This window comes from Harmonia axyridis, chromosome 2, assembly GCF_914767665.1.
Source record: "Harmonia axyridis chromosome 2, icHarAxyr1.1, whole genome shotgun sequence".
Lineage (NCBI taxonomy): Eukaryota > Metazoa > Arthropoda > Insecta > Coleoptera > Coccinellidae > Harmonia > Harmonia axyridis.
Window position 1 is genome coordinate 56,980,763 of NC_059502.1, and position 17,079 is coordinate 56,997,841.

At 32.9% G+C, this 17,079-nt stretch overlaps 2 protein-coding genes across 5 annotated transcripts in view; both read left to right on the forward strand.

Moving 5' to 3' along the window:
- Positions 1 to 2,796, forward strand: part of LOC123673902 (WD repeat-containing protein 47) — a 126,942-nt gene extending 124,146 nt beyond the window's left edge. For all 3 annotated transcript variants that reach the window (XM_045608659.1, XM_045608658.1, XM_045608657.1), the window contains exon 9: positions 2,146 to 2,796. In XM_045608659.1, the coding sequence (XP_045464615.1) occupies positions 2,146 to 2,291 (146 nt within the window). In that variant the 3' untranslated portion in view covers positions 2,292 to 2,796. The remainder of the gene's footprint in view (positions 1 to 2,145) is intronic.
- Positions 2,797 to 4,766: 1,970 nt separating this feature from the next.
- LOC123673903 (anion exchange protein 2) overlaps positions 4,767 to 17,079 on the forward strand; it is a 171,495-nt gene continuing 159,182 nt past the window's right edge. Inside the window, exon 1 of one of the 2 annotated variants that reach the window (XM_045608660.1) lies at positions 4,767 to 5,022. The gene's annotated coding sequence lies outside the window, so the exon portion shown is untranslated. The remainder of the gene's footprint in view (positions 5,023 to 17,079) is intronic. The other variant, XM_045608665.1, reaches the window with a different exon arrangement.

Consider the following 17,079-nt stretch of genomic DNA (forward strand, 5'->3'; position numbering starts at 1 on the left):
CCAACAATGGCGTTGTTTTCAACTGTCAAATGTTTAAAGGTGACAATTTCAAATGAGACAGCTTTCCAGATAGCGGGTTGTTCCAAATAAAACCTCTTATTGTAAAACCTTTCAGAAACGCCTTTCAGTTTAGTTTTTCATATTTTTTATCAACGACTGATATATGACTCGTCTACAATAAATTAAACATTACGATAGCAGGTAGGGCATCTCTTTGGACCTAGTTTGACGATTGTGAATCGAAATTGAGTAGATTGGTATCGAATTCAAACTCGAGATGGGTTGCATTCGACTATATCGGATGGTATAATAATGGTCTTCCAATGCTACTGTCTGTACGAAAATGCTGAAGATTGAACCTTCTTCAGTGCTTAGTTCAATGTCTGATGTTTTTATCCCGACTCTCCTACGCTTCTGTTAAAATTGAAAAATATTTGAAAAATACTGCAAATTCATCATTTCGTGTTTCATGTCCATAAATTCTACACGATCTTCTGATAACCTACTCAAAATAGATGCCTCTTACCAAATAAAATCGTTTTCCATTCTGCACTCCTGATGTCCTTTCGATACGGGATACGCAAATTGCCACCTTGAGTGAAAAATTCTTTCGTTATTTGCATCAACTCCGTCTCCTTAAGAACTCTTTGTCATTCCCAATTTTTCACTTTTACTGAGTATGCCGATGTTGCTTATATAGGTCTTACAATAATCAGTTGAACAAACTCGAGCGCTTGCAGAATGCTGGTGTCATATTATTTATCTATTGATTTATTATTTACCCTGTTCGCTTTTGTAAGGATGTTTTTTATATATTTTCAGGCTTGAAAAAGGGCACTGCCCGAAACGTTGTCATATGACAATTCTATAACAAACAATAAATATTCAGTATTCATTTCATTCAATATTCATTTGGCACACGCTGCTCTTGAGATATAAGGTTCTGGAATCGCGGGAACAACCTACGTATTCATATTGCAATTTGCGGTTTCTTGGAGATGGCGTTCGTCAGACAAGAGCGCTTGATAATTTTACTTTGGGAATACCTGCACATCTCACAAATTTTTCCCATTATAGTTTTTCAGCGAGGTTTCCGTAATTTTGGAATCGTGTTCCAACAGAGAAAGTCCGGAATCTGTTTCTTGGTTCATTTACGAATTATTTTATTATTTTTTTTTTTCCTAGAAACAGTTCTTCAGATGTATCTCTCTCCTCTATTCTCCGTCCATCTTCCCATTTTCTTCTTCTTGTCCATAATTCAGTCAGGAGCATTATATATTTTTTTTAGATTTCTTTCATGAATATAAAACTTGAGAACTCAAATTTTTACAATATTAAGTTGTAGACTATTCTGTAAAGGTTTGCAGTAAGACATCGCTTTGCGATATGCTCGCCTTTTACACTTCATTAACAAACTGTTGTACAACCTTTTATGCAATAAATTAATAAAGAGTTCTAATAATAATAATAATAATAATGTTTACCGAGATAACAAACAATTCAATAATTGTGAACATAGAAGTTCTATCAATTATATTTTTCATTTGGATGGATCCACGAATGAGGCTGAATTTGCAGTAGAACATATTCAGCAACTTATTATGGGCTTCTTTAAGTTCATAATAATTTGCTGAATATCATGTTCTGCATAATGCATAATTTTATACATTTATTAGAAACTAAATTTTTGAATTAGAAGTTTGTCCTACTTTTCCTCAATTCATCATTATTTTCAGAGCAAGCAAAAAAATATAGTCTAGTTTACGATAAAGTAGAGGTACCTCTTCAGGTGCCTCTATCTATCTATCATCAAGTATAGATAAATTGTCAACTAAGCTATTTTTACGCACAAGGCAGGCAATTATACGGCGTATTTTAAATCTTTTTTTTTCGTTTGGTCCACTGTATTTTTGCTGACTGCTGTTTTGCACGTGTGTCTATGATCACAACATTTCATTTTCAGAGATAAGATAATGTTATAAATACTGAATGTATTGTTTTTTGAGTCAGTCAGTCATTCAGTTAATTAACCTTGTGAATAAAATAATTTTTAAAACACATACCATAATTTTATATTGTTGCTTCACTACTTTTTTCACAATTCTCAAAATTTGTTTTGAATTTTCAACTTTGTTTCGATTTTAGGTGACCTCACATTACCCCTTCCCAGTGTGGTAGTGGCACAGCATCAGGACAAAGTGATTTGCAGTCGCTGGCACCCGTCAGAGTTTTCATTCCTGTCAACGTCAGCAGATAAAACGGCCACTTTGTGGGCGTTACCCCCTGTCTGAGGCATGACCATTCGACAAATTATTAATTAATCAATAAGTCTGAACTAACCAATACTCGAATAATTTCAGATTTCATTCTCGAGTCGAATAACCAACCGGAGCACTGACTGTTTCGCTCAAAAAAATTACTTTTGTCGTAATGCAAAAAGGTTTCGTTCTACATAACGAAAAAGGCCTGGAAAATACTGGATATCTGAAAGGTATCGGTGATGAAATTTATATTTTAAATGATTTGTGGCTGTTTTGAATATCTTATTCATCCGATGCTATTAATTTGTATGAATATTTCGCTTCAGTAGCGGACAAACTTATTTTCTCAATATGTAAATATATTTTTCGACTTTACAAGCTTGTATAAATATTTAAAAATTATTAATGTTGCTTAATTTATATACTAGTTGAGAATAATGAATTTACTACAGTAATGACAATTTATTTTTCATGTTATATGACATCTTTTCGATCTTTATTTGATATAGTTAATAAATAAATAGAGAGAAGTTAAGTTGTGTTTTATTTTGTATTAATGTCTTCTTCGTTCTTCTTCATGTGCCGGGTCAGTTTTGTCCGACGTTGGCGATCATCATTGAGAATGCTTCTCGATCCTGTGCCATATGCAAAAGTTGACCTGCATTTCTCATTCCTGTCCATTCTTGAATATTTCCGAGCCAGGAGGCTTGCCTTCTTCCTACACCCCTCTTTCCTTCTATTTTGCCGCTTTTATTTTGTATTAATGTACAAATTCCATTTGATGTTGTCCTTTCAGAAATTCTGCAGCTTCTAAAAAAAACAGAATTTGCATTTTTGCACAATTCTACATAATATTTATACTAAATCTAACTAAACTTAATTTCATTTTACTAAATTTTCAAGAATTTCATATGGAAATTATGATCGTCAACTATTTTCAGATGTAGATTACCGTCATATTCCAATCGTAATTCCACCCATTCTATAATCGGCCGTCATTCTATCAAAATGACGTCAATGTATATTCTGTTTTCTACAACTTCAGATCGACTGTGAAAATTGTATACTGTCAGAACTACCGTAAAACGACGTACTAACTTCTTCGTTTAAATTTTTTTTTTTTTTTCTATAGTTATTTAATGGATTCGGTCCTTACTTGGCGGAAATTCATTATAACTAAAATAAAACGAAGTAATTTTCTATAGTTATTTTGCCATTTGGGATGGAGACAAATCCTTTAAATCTAAGATCATCAAAATTAATCCAGTCGTTTCTGAATAACAAATGGTGTATCTATCACGACTATGTTTCATATACTTACCAAATACCTATACAGGGTGGTTTATCAACTATTTTCACCAGACCAGAGAAAATTCGTGTTTATCTCTCGATAAATAAGATGTTTACGGGTACATTCAATGCGATGTCAATTACATCGACGAATAATATTTTCGTTTTGATTGTTGGAAATTTAGCAATAAACGAAAATTGTGAGTTAATAAAATTCTCCTATTTTGAGTCGTATCTAAAAGTCTACATAGATGCATGCAAGTCGGCCAACTTGGCTTGAACAGACTAAAGTGAGAGACTTGCATGAAAGTATGTATGTATGTAATTTGGAGCTTTAGTGTAGCTTGAAGAAATTTGGACGAAATCGATTGCGTACAGTCTTGTCGACAGACTTGCAGGAATTAAATAGTGTTTAGAGATTTTTCAACGGAGTTTATCCAGATCTTCATGTCTTGGAAATTTCTTCCAGAAATCGAAAAGTAGCAGTAAATCTTTCATGATGAGTATTTGCAGCTCTCATTACGTTGTCCTTTTTTTAATTAATTGTGACATGCAACATATAGTAATTCCTCAGAAGTGCTGACTTCCATTCTAAGATCTAAATTCAGATAATCACGGGGTTCCAGTCGCAGTTCTAATAAATGAATGTGTGAACTCCCCCTTTTCTGTAACCAATTTTTTGTCAATTATTAACGATTTGAGATTCTGATTTCACATATAATCCAGAAGCAGTAGCAGTAAGTATCTCCTCAGACGCCATTTCTGTACACTCACGAGCGAAGTACAGAAGTCGTTATAGAAGTTGCCGACTTTGCTTCACAAGTTGACATGGGAAAGGGAAATGTGCAGAAAACCTAATTTAATGACAATAAAGAATTAGTTCAAGTACTTTGCTCTTATAATTATCCTGTATTTTTCACAAATATACTTTTCATCAATACTTGCTAAATATTTTGAAATATGAATTATTTTTATGTATAATGTATGTCATTTCACATGTCATAATCAGAAAAATACTTATATAAGATGAACAATGCAGAACTCACAATGAACAATCTGAACTCTAATAACTTCAACTAATGCAATAATTCTAATTTCATTAGTGAGGTTATAGAAAGCAATACAGAGAACACCCATCACGATATGTAAGTTTATCATCACTCCTGTAGAGGGCACTACACGTCATTTACGTGCAGACCCTGAGGATGATAGATGAGATACAAATTTGGTCACCGATTGGAGAATACTATTGTTTACCTTCTCGTTCCCGTATTTGAATTCGACCGACTTGAAACATCGGTTTGCTTTCGAAATTTTCGCAGAAAAACTGAATGAACAACATGTGCATATACTAGTATCTCGTTACGTTTCGTTCCCAAGAACTTAGTCACGGGATTTGCGTTAGTGATTGTTCTGTTTTTATTGTTCAAATTCTAATGTGTTAGTGAAAAGTGAGGTTATCGTGAATTCGGTGAGTAACATTTTTTGAATTTTTTCCAATTTTCTTATAGGTGCTCCATTCAGATAAATTACATTTAAACCCTACCCGCTTATTTTTTTGATTCCATATGTTCTATGTAAAATAAATGTGATCGGAACATTTTCAATTCTGATAAATTTGTTATTACCATTCATTCTTTAAATTTAATGAACATATCAGCAAAAACCTCCAATAAAAGTATTTCCTATTTATTATGCCAACTGTTTTATCAATAATCAATTGGTTGCCATTGAAAAATAAAATAAGTTTTATGACAATATTATTAATAGATTTTTTATTGTCTGGTATAATTAATTACAATACTATTTTATTTATTATTGCACTTACGTGTCTATTTGTGGACTATAGGAGGTCGATAAAATTTTTCTCTTTGTCATAAACGTTAGAAATCAAACGAACGCATTCATAGAAATTTGCAATCAACAAGTGGATAAACAGATCTTCGAATGTATTTTGATAAATTGACATTCATGTTTCTTTTATTTGAGAGGTATTCAGAAAATTTGATCATTTATTTGAAATGAATGTATTCGTATCGAATAAATAACGTAAACAAAAATACAGCTACCATATGGACGATAATGGGTTACTACACAAAACATTAAAGGTTTTTATAATTTTTCGTCAATACTCTCTTGCCATTTTTAGTTTTAGGTGAAATTTTGTTTTTCATACCTTGTAATTTAAATATCCGTTAGGTCATTCAGCTACATATTCTTCATCGGTTTGAAATTGATTTCAAATATAAACTTAAGTTTATATGAAACAATGATTATGAAATATTATCCAATTCAATTATTATTCATTTCAATAGTGAGAGAAAAGATTTGCTTGATGGTTGATTTTTTTTCATTGATTCATTCATTTATTTTTTTTTCTCATGCATGGGCTTACCTAGCGAGGGGTAGGAGGGCAGCTGTCCCCTCCGAAAGCAAATAAAAATAATCGTTATTAAATTTTGTTGCAGGAATTCATCAAAATTCTTGAAATAACTATTTCAATAATGAAAAAAATAATTTATTGAAAATTTTGGAATTATTTATTAATTTATAAAATGTCACAACCTGAACGACCATGGTTTGCCCTTCACCCCTAATTTTGATCCTTGGTACGCCCTTGTTATTATGTTTCTTCGTATATCTAAATATTCTATTCGTGTATCAATTTTATATTTTTTCTTCTTTTGATTGTTTCTTATTTTCTTTGAAATATACAGTTTCATATCCATAATTGATTTTACGAAAACCAACCACTTATAAGCAGTCGAGGACTCAATAAAAAATATATTAAAATGAAAACAACTCGATTTAGATTGGCAAGCACACTGAATATTATACTGATACCTGTAAATAAATTTTGAGGCATGAATTCATATTGTAAGACTTATTACAGTTGAAATATCAACAAGGTAATAAGTAATAAGAACCCGTTGCATTACAAATCTGCATGATTCCATGATTATATAGATGTATTCAGCAGATCATTGAAAATTGAAATGATTCAAAAAATTGAGTTACATTTGCTGTTCGCATATTTGTATTCAAGAAATATTTTTGTGATTTTATCCAGATTGATACATGACTCAAAATGTCAAGAAATTGCTAAACAAAGTTCAGGGGTATATTCTAATAAAAAAATTTGTGATTCATAATTTCGAATCAATACCTCTATTCGTCAAGTATGTAAATTGTACAAGGTTTATCGACAATTGCAAAATGTTGTCAATACACGAATACAGTGAATTCAATTCCAAATAGAACTAGTAACAAGGATAAAAAAGTTGAGGGACTATACACAAATGTCAATCCTTGTTGTTGATGCAAATAGACCAATTATTGAGTATATCCTTTTCTGAATTGTGTTGAAGATACCTAAAAGTGTCAAGTGAAGTTGCACAAAACATCTAAATTCTATAGAGGGTACGTGAATGTTTTACGTCTTTCTGAAAAATGAACAGTTAAACAATGCAGTCCACACCCAGACAGAAAAATGCGAGGTACCTACATTTGGCCCTATTACCTGCTTTTCTACTCTCTCATCGATCTTGAAATTTCGATGTGTTTCAGCGGGTTTGATTTATCTAGGCAGCTTTGTCTTCGAACTGTTGCAGAACCGGACTAGAACCAATAGATCCCTGAGGGTACATTCCACAATCGACACAGATTTCGGTCGAAACGAAAATTCATGGTGGTTGTGGTGAAAATGAAATCGAATAACACCAGTGGCGCAGCAAAGATTTTTGTTTTGGGAGGGGGCTGAACATCGAACGTTTTAGACGACGATAACTGGCTGAAGGGATCTTGAGTTGGTTGGGTGTTGTTGGCTGTACGTTGTATGAAAAAATTAATTCTATAAATCGAAGTAAATACTGAAGATAATAAGAATAAATAATTTTACATATTCAAATTTCTTTCAGATGTTCCTAGGATTTCTAATACATTCTCAATATTAAGAACTTTAAATTGCACTAATACAACGATGGATTATTCGATTGATATGAATTTTATTTATCCGCAAGATAATTACATTTTAAATATGATTTCTGGCATATGACCGCCACGGCTGGCTCGGATGTAGTCCAATCTGAACGTCCAATTTTCGATTACTTTTTCCAACATTTGTGGCCGTATATCGGCAATAACACGGCGAATGTTGTCTTCCAAATGGTCAAGAGTTTGTGGCTTATCCGCATAGACCAATGACTTCACATAGCCCCACAGAAAGTAGTATAGCGGTGTTAAATCACAAGATCTTGGAGGCCATTTCACAGGTCCAAAACGTGAAATTAGGCGGTCACCAAACTTGTCTTTCAATAAATCGATTGTGGCACGAGCTGTGTGACGTGTTGCGCCGTCTTGTTAGAACCACAGCTCCTGGACATCATGGTTGTTCAATTCAGGAATGAAAAAGTTAGTAATCATGGCTCTATACCGATCACCATTGACTGTAACGTTCTGACCATCATCGTTTTTGAAGAAGTACGGACCAATGATTCCACCAGCCCATAAAGCGCACCAAACAGTCAGTTTTTCTGGATGTGACGGTGTTTCGACATACACTTGAGGATTAGCTTCACTCCAAATGCGACAGTTTTGTTTGTTGACGTAATCATTCAACCAGAAGTGCGCTTCATCGCTAAACAAAAGAAAATGGACGTAGTGCGCGATAAGTATTCCGCACAGAACCATTATTTTCGAAATAAAATTGCACTATTTGCAAGCGTTGTTCAGGCGTGAGTCTATTCATGATGAATTGCCAAACAAAACTAAGAATAAATGACAGCTGTTAAATCGGTCGTCATCTTGAATAGTATTGCCAACTTAAAGTTATATACCTCAAAAAAACACCCTATACTTCTTAATACGCTTTCAGTCTTTCATAAGTCTCGAATAAGTTCTATCTGGCGGGAGGTCGATACTGGTAAAATACAAAATATTTTGCGTATTGTTAGGAAATAACTGCATATCATATTCAGAAAGTACCGATATTGCACTTAGTTTTAAATCAGGAGTTTTCGATAATTCTTTTTTCCACATCTTCAATTCACATTAGAGGGTTATTTTGTTGGCTGTTTGTGTTTCTCAATCCATTTCATGTAATTTTGATATTTTTTTTAATCAGTCGAAGAGTGATTACTACGATCAATCAAATACCCCATCGATATCCTCACTGGTAAATAAATACCTATATTATCAATAAATAATTTGGGTTGAAAATCAAGAAATTAAATTATATGCAGTTCAGAACTGAAAAGAAAAATAATTTTTCCAACAACCATAATTACGAAACCCTTTTTCGGATTTTGCCATTAAAACAGTAAGCATGGTTTTCTACTCTGGTCGTTCGGTCGTCACCAACTTTCTTGAGTTCCTCAATTCCTGGTCAAAGTCCTTAGATAAGTCTCATCCAGTTGATGTGGTCCCTTTGGATTCCTTCACCTTCACAGGGCAAAGCATAACTATGGGAATTTTTAACCTTCTATTACGTTGGAAAGAATTGATATTGAAATGACATTGATAGAATCTTCAAAGTTCCGGTTGGCGGAGCTCTGTCTTCAACAAGGCTAGTTTTAAGTGGTGTTCCGCAAGATTCTGTATGGGGGCCGCTTCTTTTCCTTCTCTATATATACGATTTGCCTAAGATTCGCAAATCTAACTGCTTTCAATTCGCCACCAAGTTATTTTGATGCCCTATCAATGCCGCTGGAGAACTTGCCGGGAGTGGCAGTTGCCCCTCAACCAGGAAGTGCTGTTATACACCTAGATCCCCTCAATCCTCGTTATCATGACTATTTGGACTGTATGATGCCCCCATCAATACCTGTAACAGCTAGTGTGACTTCGGTGTGATTATTACCGAGAATCTAAGCTGTTCTGACCACATTCTTTCCATTGCGAATAGGGCTAAGAGATCTCTGTTCATGATACAGACGACCTTCAACGGATGCGAGCCCTCAACATGTGCTACCCTGTTCAAGACTTATGTCCGCCCCATCATGGAGTTTGCTGGCCCTGTATGGTGCACTTAATAGAGATTGGGCTTTGTTAGAGGGTACCCATCGCGATTCTTATCGATTTTTGTCTGTGGTACATTTATCATTGAAAGGACACAAAATCAGCAAAAATTTCAGGGACAGCAGTGCTATGCACTGAAAGAATGACTTTTATTAGTGACCGCGTGTTGCTAGATCTGTAAATTATTTTTACTGGTTGCTTAGATAAACAGAACAGTAAGTGAATCTTGAAACAGTCAATTACTAAATATTCATTGAAATAATGAAATAATTTACAAACACTTTGAATTCAATTCATTTATTTCGTCGAACGAAATGGGCAAGCAATACTTTTTCATTGATTTGGCAGCCTTTTCCTTGAATACATTTCTTGAAAGTCTTGTATGTACCCTAGTAACAAAGTTTCGATTTCTCGGAAATAACTGCAGAACAGCCGATTTCCCAGGTTTTTCAAATTGCTTTTTCTTCAGTTAATTATTGTCACTTTGACCATCTATAATCAATAAGCTTTCATCACCAAGACAACGTATTCTATTATATTTCTACACATCATTGACATTGAAGTCCCGAATGACTATTTTAATCTTTTGGATAATTACTTTGTAGTTTGAGTAAAAAAGGTGTATATTGCGCAAAAAACGCTATAAGTATCTCGAACGTTAAGGACTACCGATCTATTGTTTTCAATCGGTAAAGTGTCCTTACCGTAGGATATCTATGTGAGATTGTCAGTATGACACTAGTTGTAGTTTTATATTTAATTTTCATTAAAGACAAGTTGATTCTTCTAATATAATCATCGTTATATACGTCTTCACAAAATTGAAGAGAATTGAAGTGAAAATTGAAGTGAAATACAAACTAGCAAAAAAAGACATTAGAGAAAGGACGTCGATTAGAAAAAAACGCAGAGCAGAAGCAGATAATAATGACGATTATAACGTATGACTGAAAGAAGAAAATAAATAAAAATTGAATATTCAGAACAATCCATATAAGTGAACCAGAAGAGATATAAATTGAACAAGTTAATAGTGTCAAGTAAAGAGAAAGATTGAAGGACATAAATATAGTATCTATTAATTAAGTATTAGTATTTTTGTAGAGTTAATTGTTGTTGTTTAATTGATTTAGAACATTTTCATTGTTATCAAAAATATTCAGTGCTTTTTACGAGATTCGAGACTTTATTAAAAAAAAATGGTTAAACATTTGCAATTCAACGTATTGTTCATCGAAGGACACTACTTTCTCACCGTTGAAAAAACTGGCTATCTTTTGAAGTGATGTACGGATTTTTTACTTCTTCATAAGACCGGAAGTTCTGGTCAGCCTGGCGGTGTGCCATTGATCCGAGGGAGCAACGTCTGGAGAATACTGCGGGTGGGGTAGGATTTTCAACATTCCCAAGTATGTATGTCATAAAATAAAAATATATATGTATTTTCAAAATTTGACTAGAATCCAACGTTCAATTTTAAAATTTAAATAAAATTATATAATAAATTCATAAAAAAGATTGATTTCACACTTCGTCGAATCATATCAATACATATGCTTTGTCGTGCAAAAACCTCTACACTTTTGGAAGTACAAATTTTGGAAAATATTCTTTTAAATAGAATCACCGTGATTACGAGCTCAACTCCAAATGATCCATCTATACGGAGTAGTTGAAGCGTTCGAATCCTCGTTGATTCGTTATTTTTTTTTCATTTTTCAAACCGCTCTTCTCATTGATTTGAGATTCTAAGAGGAAATAATAAATTATAATGTGAAATTTGCAGTGGTTTCGTACTTGCACAACTGCTTGACAGTTGTTAGAATTGAGAACGTTCATAAACTACGTTGAATTCCATTACGATTACAATTACGGATTAATATCAATTTTAAATGTCTTATCGTTCCACTGAACGATTGTTTTTATTACTCCAAGTGGCCGAGTCATCTATTATTCTAATGGTACGTCGAACTTTATAGTTATTACAAATTTTATGATTCATTATTCGCTAATAGTTCCATATCAAACTGTACCTAGGAAAATTCAATATCTACCGAATTACCCTGGGAGAGATAACCGAATTCCATCATGAAATTATATTTAAAGCTATAGGTGAGCATTATTTGAAAAAAACTGAAGAAGCTTTTGTGCTATCGTAATTCGTCCGAGGTCTATACCTCATATTATTATTTTTATATATTATATGGGATTCTGATTCCGTATGATATTATTGTTGTGAGGTTTTTTTATCTACATGGATAAAGGGGTCTGATTGAGTGATCCTAATGAAATAAGAGATAATGGCAAGGTTATGGCATCAGTATTTTGAGATGCACATTGTATAATACAAGTTCATCGACTATCTGGAAAAGGACAAAACCATCAACAGTGGATTTTACATTGGAGGGTTTAAAGGATGAAATCGCGAAAAAACGCTTCGAATTAATAACACATCCATCTTATTCACCAGATCTAGCCCCCAGAGACTTTTTCCTGTTCTCAGACCTCAAGAGAAATGACCTTACCAGAAATGAACTAAGCGCTACTGAAGGGGTAATCGACGAAACTGAGGCCAATTTTGAGGCTAGAGATAAATTGTACTATGAAAATGGCATCAAAAAATTTTATGGCCGCTATAATTATTGTATCGCTCTTGAAGGGCGATATTCCGTTAACTATTTTTTCTGAGAGCCGAGAAAAACTTCGTCAGATTTTTGAAAGAATTTGATAAATTTCACGTAGATAATGTATCGTTCTTTTTCGATAAGATAAGCCTATTTCCATTCAAGCTAATTTCCGTTCAAATCAATCGAAACGTTCAAACGTTGTAAATGAAAATGTATGATTAAAATGAAGACTTCAGACACATGTTTTGCACCACAATTAGGAAACACACTGCATATCTACAGTTCTGTGATCGGGCGCAATTGACTCATGAATGAAATGGTGCGCGAAACTCTACTATAATTGAATTCAATTTCAATTTTTAGGTAATTTTTAGGAAGACCCCCAAAGAGATGGGTGGATTCGTGGTCATCAATATCTCAAGAGAGCTGAGAGTTGGAAAACACAGGCCTAAGGCCTATGATATGTGGAAGAAGAAGAAGGTATTGAAGTCTGGAGATTGTAGTGTTTCAAATTAGGTAATAATTTCCTACCAAATTTTTTTTTGGCGTAGATGCAGGGATGCGATGATCCTTTTCCAATTGATAATCTTTTCCACTGTATCTGTTCGGAAAAATTATTCCATTTCTGAAATCAACAGCGTTTTACTGAAAAAAAAGGCTCTTGGAGTCTTTTCATGGAATGAACCATTTCGAGATAATCGAATACAAATCAAACACTATCCAGAAAAATCTACAAAAATAAATTATCCCATTAGTGATGAATGAAAAGACAAAAATGTTCGTAGTTTATTATAACACTTTCAAATGGCATTTAATTGTACATTTCAGAAAACATTTATCAGACACTTAAACAATAAAAAATATTTGAAAAAATTGTTCAAATGCGAGCCATTTCTTTCAACAGTCACCTCGCACCGACACAAAATTGAATTTGCTGAGGAATAATAATTTATTTTGTAGACATTGCTTGCTTTCTTCCTACTCAATTTTTTCGAAAACAGTACATTCTAGAAAGGAAATTTAAGAGACCGCTTCCCTAGTAAAACTCTTGATGAAATGAATAATATTCTCGAAAAAAAGACAGTGGAGTAGATTTTCAATGAGAAAAGTATCATCGCTCCTCTATATCTACGCCACTGGATAATTTTGGCAGGAGACAATTATTTTATTCGAAATATTACATTATCTTCAATACCTACAAATTGAAACAATCAATGTGATAATAGTAGAACTACAAATAAATAACTGATTTTTTTTTTAAATTCAACACCCTGTATCTCGAAAAAGAAACTTGTTAGGATATATGTTTATATGAAATTTTTTTCATGAAAAAAGTTGTTCTATCCGACTTCAAACTTATTGAACTTAAATCTGGACCAGCCTGTATTATACACACCTCAATATTTAGCGGTTTCATTGAAATTGAGAAACTACTTAATATTTCAATAATTTAATCTTCATTAATGTCTGTTAGGATAAATTTGGTGAATCAGCAAAATTAACTCATATCTCAAATCGGAACTTCTCAATTATACTTATTTGAAATAGGTATAGATTGAATAGAACCTCTCTATAGGGCCTCTAATAACTTGTCGGAACAGGCAGAAACATTCAACATTCAATGAATGGAAAGCCGCTTAAAATATCGGGAGGGTCCGATTTTATGAATGGATCGACATTTGTAAATCAGAAGTTGTGCGACCGGTGTTACTACAGCGACCAAGAGAACCAGCTATCTAGGGCAAAAACAACTTTCATTCGGAACACAATATAGAATTAATAATGAGATTGTACCGTAGACATCCGACAATTTTCGTGACTAGAAAGATATTAATGGGCATTTTTTGAAAGGAACAGGCGGCAGCCTAATGGAATAATTGTCACCGGTTAATTTTTCGTAATTTATAGAGTATGACCTGCTGAACAAGAAAGTCCATGGGTCCAACTCAATCATATGACTAGTTTTTAAGATACAGGGTTTCGAAGTTGGAAAATAGCATTTCTCTGAAGTCTAAAGTAACATTTCTTGTAGGAAAACATCTTGAATGGAACATTTTTGCGCAACAAATATTTTTTAACCATATAAGACAATAATTTGAGACTGGTTTCTGAAGAAATTATTGTTAAATACGGAATGAATCAAACATTATTCAAAATAAAATTCGTTTAGTTCATGATTCACCCTGTAATAAGAAAAGTATTAAGTAGAATTTTTCAATTTTTTGTCATTACCCTTAGTTCGAGTACACTATCATAATATCAAAAAGTATTGGCTTTGCTATGACCAGTTTTTGAGATACCTACAAAGGGTATTATATGAAGAGGGGCGACCGTCCGTACTAAAGTTCTCAAAAAGTTGTACACAATAAAAATTTCATACATTCATTAATTTTTTAATTGATTGTTTATAATTGGGAGATTTTATTTGTGAGCTGAGGATATTTCTAAAACTCCAAGACGTCTAAACGTTTGTCCTTAACACCTTTGTGTAAAATTTTTGTCTTATTGACGTATAGTCAAGTGTTTTATTCATTTCTTTTATTGATTCCGAATGACAAAAATATCGTAATGATGAAAATTTGAAAAATTCCACAGACGACTTTTCTAATTGTAGGATGAATAATGAACAAAACGAATTTCATTTTAATAATGTTTGACTAACCCCGATTTTAACAATAATTTTTTTTGCAATATTTGTCGCGGAAAAGTGTTTGCTTCAAATTGTATTCCTAAGAGAAATGTTACTTCAAAGAAATGCCAATTTTAATCTTCGACACCCTGTATTTGGAAAACTAGTCATAGGATTGAGATAAATAAATAATAATAAATAAATAATATGTTTATTTGTTCGAAAACTACAAATAAACTTAAAAAATACTGTGGAGTTATTCAATGAAAACTGTGTACAGATATTTAAAATCAAAATTAAATTCACTCAAAAACTAAACCAAATAAATCCAGATACTTTCTTGTTCAGGAGATTCTATCATACAAAATACGACCTCTGACAATTGTTCTATTTGGCTACTGTCCAGTCCTTGGATTCCATAGATGTCACTACTGCTACAAAAATGGGGCTAATATATACACCAACAAATTAGGGGAATGGACAAAATTTCAACGACGTTTATAGTTAACATATCGCAGTTCCTTAAAAGAAGAAATCTTCAGAAAATATGAAGCAACATTTATGTGTTCGTAAACATTCGTGTCTGAGGATTCACTCCACAGGTAGTTCTGGATGAAAGCTTACTTTTCATTATTTTGTTCATCAAAGTAACCGAGGACGTCATATAAATAGTTATCAAGCTACAATACGAAAAAATAATTGATAAAATCGGCTAAAGGGTTCAAAAGGATATAAACTACGAAATTGAGATTTATTTCGTTCCATTAATCTTGCCGGTATGTACAGGGTGGGCAAATAAGAGAGGTAAGCGGTTACGTCTCAGGACCCACACATCGAAGAGACTTGTGGTAATAATTATCAACACTAAAGTGTACAAGAAAACACACATCCTAGCGGTAGAGGTATGAAATTCAAAACAATTTCCAGTATGTTTTCTTGTACACTGTCATGGTAAAAATTTTTTACCGCAAGTCCCTACGATGAGTCGATCCTGAGATATAACCGCTTACCTCGTTTATTTGGCCACTCTGTATATTAATGGGCATTTCGCACCATTACAAGTAAACTAGTTTTAAAGAAAATATCCAATTTCACAGTAGAGGGATAAAACCAGAATAAATATTATTTTTCCCTTATAATGTTCGAGTCCTTGACACATCATACTTTTTTTGAAGAAATTTTATAGTTATTTATGCACACTACAGGACTGTTATTTACTTATCAGATTTTTATTTATAATTAGTTTCGATTTTCATAGTAACACTTTACCCCTTATTTTTCCCCATTATTCTTCATGAATATAATATTGGGTTGTGAAAAATGTGTCTACCTGAACTACATATTATATTTATTACGCAAAAGTGAAAATGCTTCTGAAGAAATTATACCTTTTTCACGATGAATAAATATACTACTACTGAAAAATTAAAAATCGTAAATCTGAACATACTAAAGGTAACCTTTTACCTATCGACGCATTTAATGAACTATCTTGTTTTGTAAAAAAAAAACTGAGTGTAAACAAAATGTAACATTTATTGAAAGATACTCTGTAAAAAGGCCTAATTTCGATCATAAGAAAACTGGGAATAAATAAAATATCACACTTCCCCAACAGAATAACTAAAACAAATTGAATATTGATAAGGTGTAAAGTGTAACTAAACAAAATGTGACAGTTTGGGAATTACAATAAATGAACGAAGTTTTTTTTTATTTATCCAAATAAACGCACTTTTTCGAAAATTTATGTCAACACTCTTCAGCATGTGCGTTACAACTGACGAAGTACCAATTTTGTATTCAGCAGGCCATATAAATTATGTTAAGTAACGGCAGACATTAACGCAATATCGCGGTTAGCGGCGAAAATGTCATTTCATCTTGTAGCTTATGACATTTTGAAAAAAATGACATTAATAACTCAATTCAAGGAAAATTTCGTATAGTAACGGTTTACCTTCAAATGTACGATTTGCAAAGTTCTCATGGAATATATGTATTGACGTAAACTCAGGATCTTATGAGCGCTCCTGTATATACAGGTGATTCAAAGGTCCAGCTCATAACTCTATAGGTAAAGCTATAATTCGAGTTGAAATAAGGAGTTCTTTCTGTTGAAATTATTTTCTCTTCGAATACCTTCATTTTTTTTTATATATTCTCAACAATTTGGGAAAATGAGTATTCGAATTTTTGAGGATTATCAGAAGATTTCCAATATGTATTTTCATATTTTCTTTGAGTTCCTGCAATA